Source organism: Xiphias gladius, chromosome 8 (genome assembly GCF_016859285.1).
Source record: "Xiphias gladius isolate SHS-SW01 ecotype Sanya breed wild chromosome 8, ASM1685928v1, whole genome shotgun sequence".
NCBI classification, from domain to species: domain Eukaryota; kingdom Metazoa; phylum Chordata; class Actinopteri; order Istiophoriformes; family Xiphiidae; genus Xiphias; species Xiphias gladius.
Window position 1 is genome coordinate 12,784,276 of NC_053407.1, and position 3,590 is coordinate 12,787,865.

At 44.0% G+C, this 3,590-nt stretch overlaps 1 protein-coding gene across 1 annotated transcript; it reads left to right on the top strand.

Annotated features, from left to right (window-relative positions):
- Positions 1 to 362: 362 nt before the first annotated feature.
- Positions 363 to 3,101, top strand: lrrc4ca (leucine rich repeat containing 4C, genome duplicate a). Its single transcript, XM_040134058.1, has one exon. It carries the CDS (start codon positions 363 to 365, stop codon positions 2,307 to 2,309), a length of 1,947 nt encoding a protein of 648 aa, XP_039989992.1. The 3' UTR covers positions 2,310 to 3,101.
- Positions 3,102 to 3,590: the final 489 nt, after the last annotated feature.

A 3,590-nucleotide genomic window follows, 5' to 3' on the forward strand; every position in this document is an offset into this window, starting at 1 on the left:
TTCATGTCCCCCAGTCTCAAATATAAATCACACGACACAGCAGTCATAGCCGCTTTTCTTCCCTCCTTTCCTCCTCCCGCAGAGCTGCAGCAAAGAAGTTGGCGGCTTCATTGTGATTTTCTTGTATGTGACTGAGATTGAGAGTGCAAGGACAGTGCACCCCGAAACAGAACTGGATATGAGGCACTCCATCAAGGTTGCAAGTTTGTGTGTATAGGTGTATGTGTGTGTGATTATTAGTGGCTACAACTTACATACATTCAATTATCTAATGTATATCTTCTCTTTTCTGTCTCTCATTTTTTTTCCAGTGGGCCCATATCCTCTTTCCAAAGAGTGGAAGACCAGTCAACGAATTATGAATGTTAAACAAGATGACCTCCTCTCAGCAGCAGCAGATGATGCGAGGTCCTAGGTGGAACCGGGCCTTGTCCGACCCTTTGTTTGTGCTGCTTCTGGCCCTCCAGCTGCTAGTGGTGGCAGGGCTGGTACGTGCTCAGACGTGCCCCTCTGTCTGCTCCTGTAGTAACCAGTTCAGCAAAGTCATCTGCACCCGCCGAGGCCTGCGGGATGTCCCTGATGGCATCTCTACCAACACTCGCTACCTGAATCTGCAAGAAAATCTCATTCAGGTCATAAAGGTGGACAGCTTCAAGCACCTAAGACATCTGGAGATCCTGCAGCTGAGCAAAAACCACATACGCAAAATTGAGCTGGGCGCCTTCAATGGACTGGCCAGCCTCAATACCTTGGAGCTTTTTGATAACCGCCTCACCACCATCCCAAACGGGGCATTTGAGTACCTGTCAAAACTGAAGGAGCTTTGGTTGAGGAATAACCCCATAGAGAGCATTCCCTCCTATGCTTTCAACAGAGTGCCCTCATTACGGCGCTTGGACCTTGGGGAGCTCAAACGGCTCTCCTACATATCTGAAGGGGCTTTTGAAGGGCTGAGCAATCTGCGCTACTTAAATCTGGGAATGTGCAATCTGAAGGAAATTCCCAACCTTATTCCCCTGGTGAGGCTGGATGAACTGGAGATGTCGGGGAACCAACTATCTGTTATCCGACCTGGCTCTTTTAAAGGGCTCATCCATTTGCAAAAGCTATGGATGATGCATGCCCAGATCCAGACCATAGAAAGGAACTCTTTTGATGACCTGCAGTCACTAGTGGAGCTCAATCTAGCCCACAACAACCTTACCCTCCTGCCCCATGATCTCTTCACTCCTTTACATCACCTGGAGAGGGTACACTTGCATCACAACCCTTGGAATTGTAACTGTGACATCCTCTGGCTAAGCTGGTGGCTTAAGGAGATGGTACCAGCAAACACCAGCTGCTGTGCCCGCTGCAGCTCACCTGCTCACCATAAGGGACGATACATTGGCGAGCTGGACCAGAATTACTTTCACTGTTATGCTCCTGTTATTGTGGAGCCTCCCACAGACCTAAATGTGACAGAGGGAAGTGCTGCAGAGTTGAAATGCAGAGCCAGCTCTTTGACTTCAGTAAGCTGGATTACACCCAATGGTTCCATCATGACACATGGTGCATACAAGGTCAGGATCTCTGTGCTGAATGACGGCACTCTGAACTTCACTAATGTTACCATGCAGGACACAGGCACATACACATGTATGGTCAGTAATTCTGCAGGTAACACAACAGCATCTGCCACGCTCAATGTGTCCTCTACAGAGAACAGCAGCTTCAGCTACTTCACCACAGTGACAGTGGAGACCATAGAAACGCCACATAATGAAGGCTTCACCACTACTGTGCAACAGAAGGTGGGCCCCACCCCCTCCGCTGGTACTTGGGAGTCTGTTTCACCCACCTCTACAACTACCACCACATTTCGGACCCCACTCGCCACCCGTGCCACAGAAAAGACTTACACAATTCCGGTCACGGAGGTGGGTGGGGAGGGCTCTCTAAACGGCTTGGATGAAGTGATGAAGACAACCAAGATCATCATTGGCTGCTTTGTTGCAATCACACTCATGGCAGCTGTCATGCTGATTATCTTCTACAAGATGCGCAAACAGCACCACCAGCAGAACCACCACGCACCCACACGCACTATTGAGATCATTAATGTGGATGAGGACTGTGTAACAGGAGGCCCAGGCATGGAGGGCCACCTGACTCTGCCTCCTCTCGAGCATGAGCACCTCAACCACTATAACACCTACAAGACTGCATACAACCATGCCTCCACTATCAACTCCATACACAGCTCAGCGCATGAACCTTTGTTAATCCGGGCCAGCTCAAAAGACAATGTACAAGAGACCCAAATCTAATACTTTTTTTCAAAATGAGACATTATAAAACTGATGGAATTACATAAAAACATTAATGACAGTACATTACTGATAAGTGGTTGTGAGGATTGTGGCTCAAACATGGAGAGATACACTCGTGTTTGGCAAATCAGTGGCTGGTGATGTTTATTCAGTGACTTTGGGAATTAGGGTATGTCTACTGTTTCAAAAAGTGTCTTTACAAAACAGAAGTTATTTATTTAAGAAAAAACTATTGTGGTTAAATCAAGAAAAACTGTATTCTGCAATTATTTTTTCAGCACTTAATTCATGTTTTTTTCTCCCTCTCATTTCATGGGATTGTTTTACTAATATGCTTTCAAACTCTGAAGACATCTGTCAAAGAAAAACTCTAATTACCATTTTTTCTTTTTTGGTAAACTGCAGACTTTGGATCAGATGAGATAGTAACCTAATTTTCCCCATGTATCAAAGGAATCCAGAGCACATTAGTGATTTTCTCCAGCTGTGGATTAAGTGATGAAATCTTTGTGATCATGTGTAACTGGGATGAATTAAACACTTGTTCTTTATTTTACAGTGATTGACAGAACCGTCAGTGATGAAATTTGATCATAATTCACTGTTTAATTATATCTGTTACATACATTTTAGGCACTCTTGCTCTGTCATCAATAGACTGAGGATCCTAAATAAGGGAAATATGTCCTGCGTTCTGCTATTGTAAAAGTCAAGGCTCAATATTAGAAGTACATTTTAGTTAAATTAAATTCTATTGATTAACTATGAAAGAAACGTACATTTGTCTTTGTGTTCCTTATGTACATTCAAAATATAATTTTGTCCCTGATCTCCACTTGTTCTGACTCAAATACCAAGCTTCTCAGAGACATGGTTTTTATAAAGAAAAGTCATTAATTGCATTAAGACCAATTCTGATCTCTGAAGGTTACGACACAGCATTAATGGGTGCTTTAAAATTAAAATTTTGTGTGATTGTGATTGAAAATATAGGGAAAGCTACAAAGATCAAAAGTCCTGTGGAAAATGTAGATAATGTTAAATTCTGGTAAAGGTCCACTGCCTACAAATGTTTCCAATGTATAATGGCCTCACCTTTACCTTACGGTGCTTTGTACTGCTGCATATGAAGATGATTGCTTTGAAGCCACCTTCTTCATGCTGGGACCCCTTACCTCATCTGCAGTACTGCAGAATAGAGTGCAGTCAGAAGCAGACTGATGAGCTGAAGAAAGAGCGTAAACCCTTTATACAGCTGTCTGAGCACATTGCCTGTCA

Excerpts from the sequence above, each read along its gene's own strand:
- lrrc4ca (XM_040134058.1), top strand. The coding sequence starts at position 363 with ATGTTAAACAAGATGACCTCCTCTCAGCAGCAGCAGATGATGCGAGGT.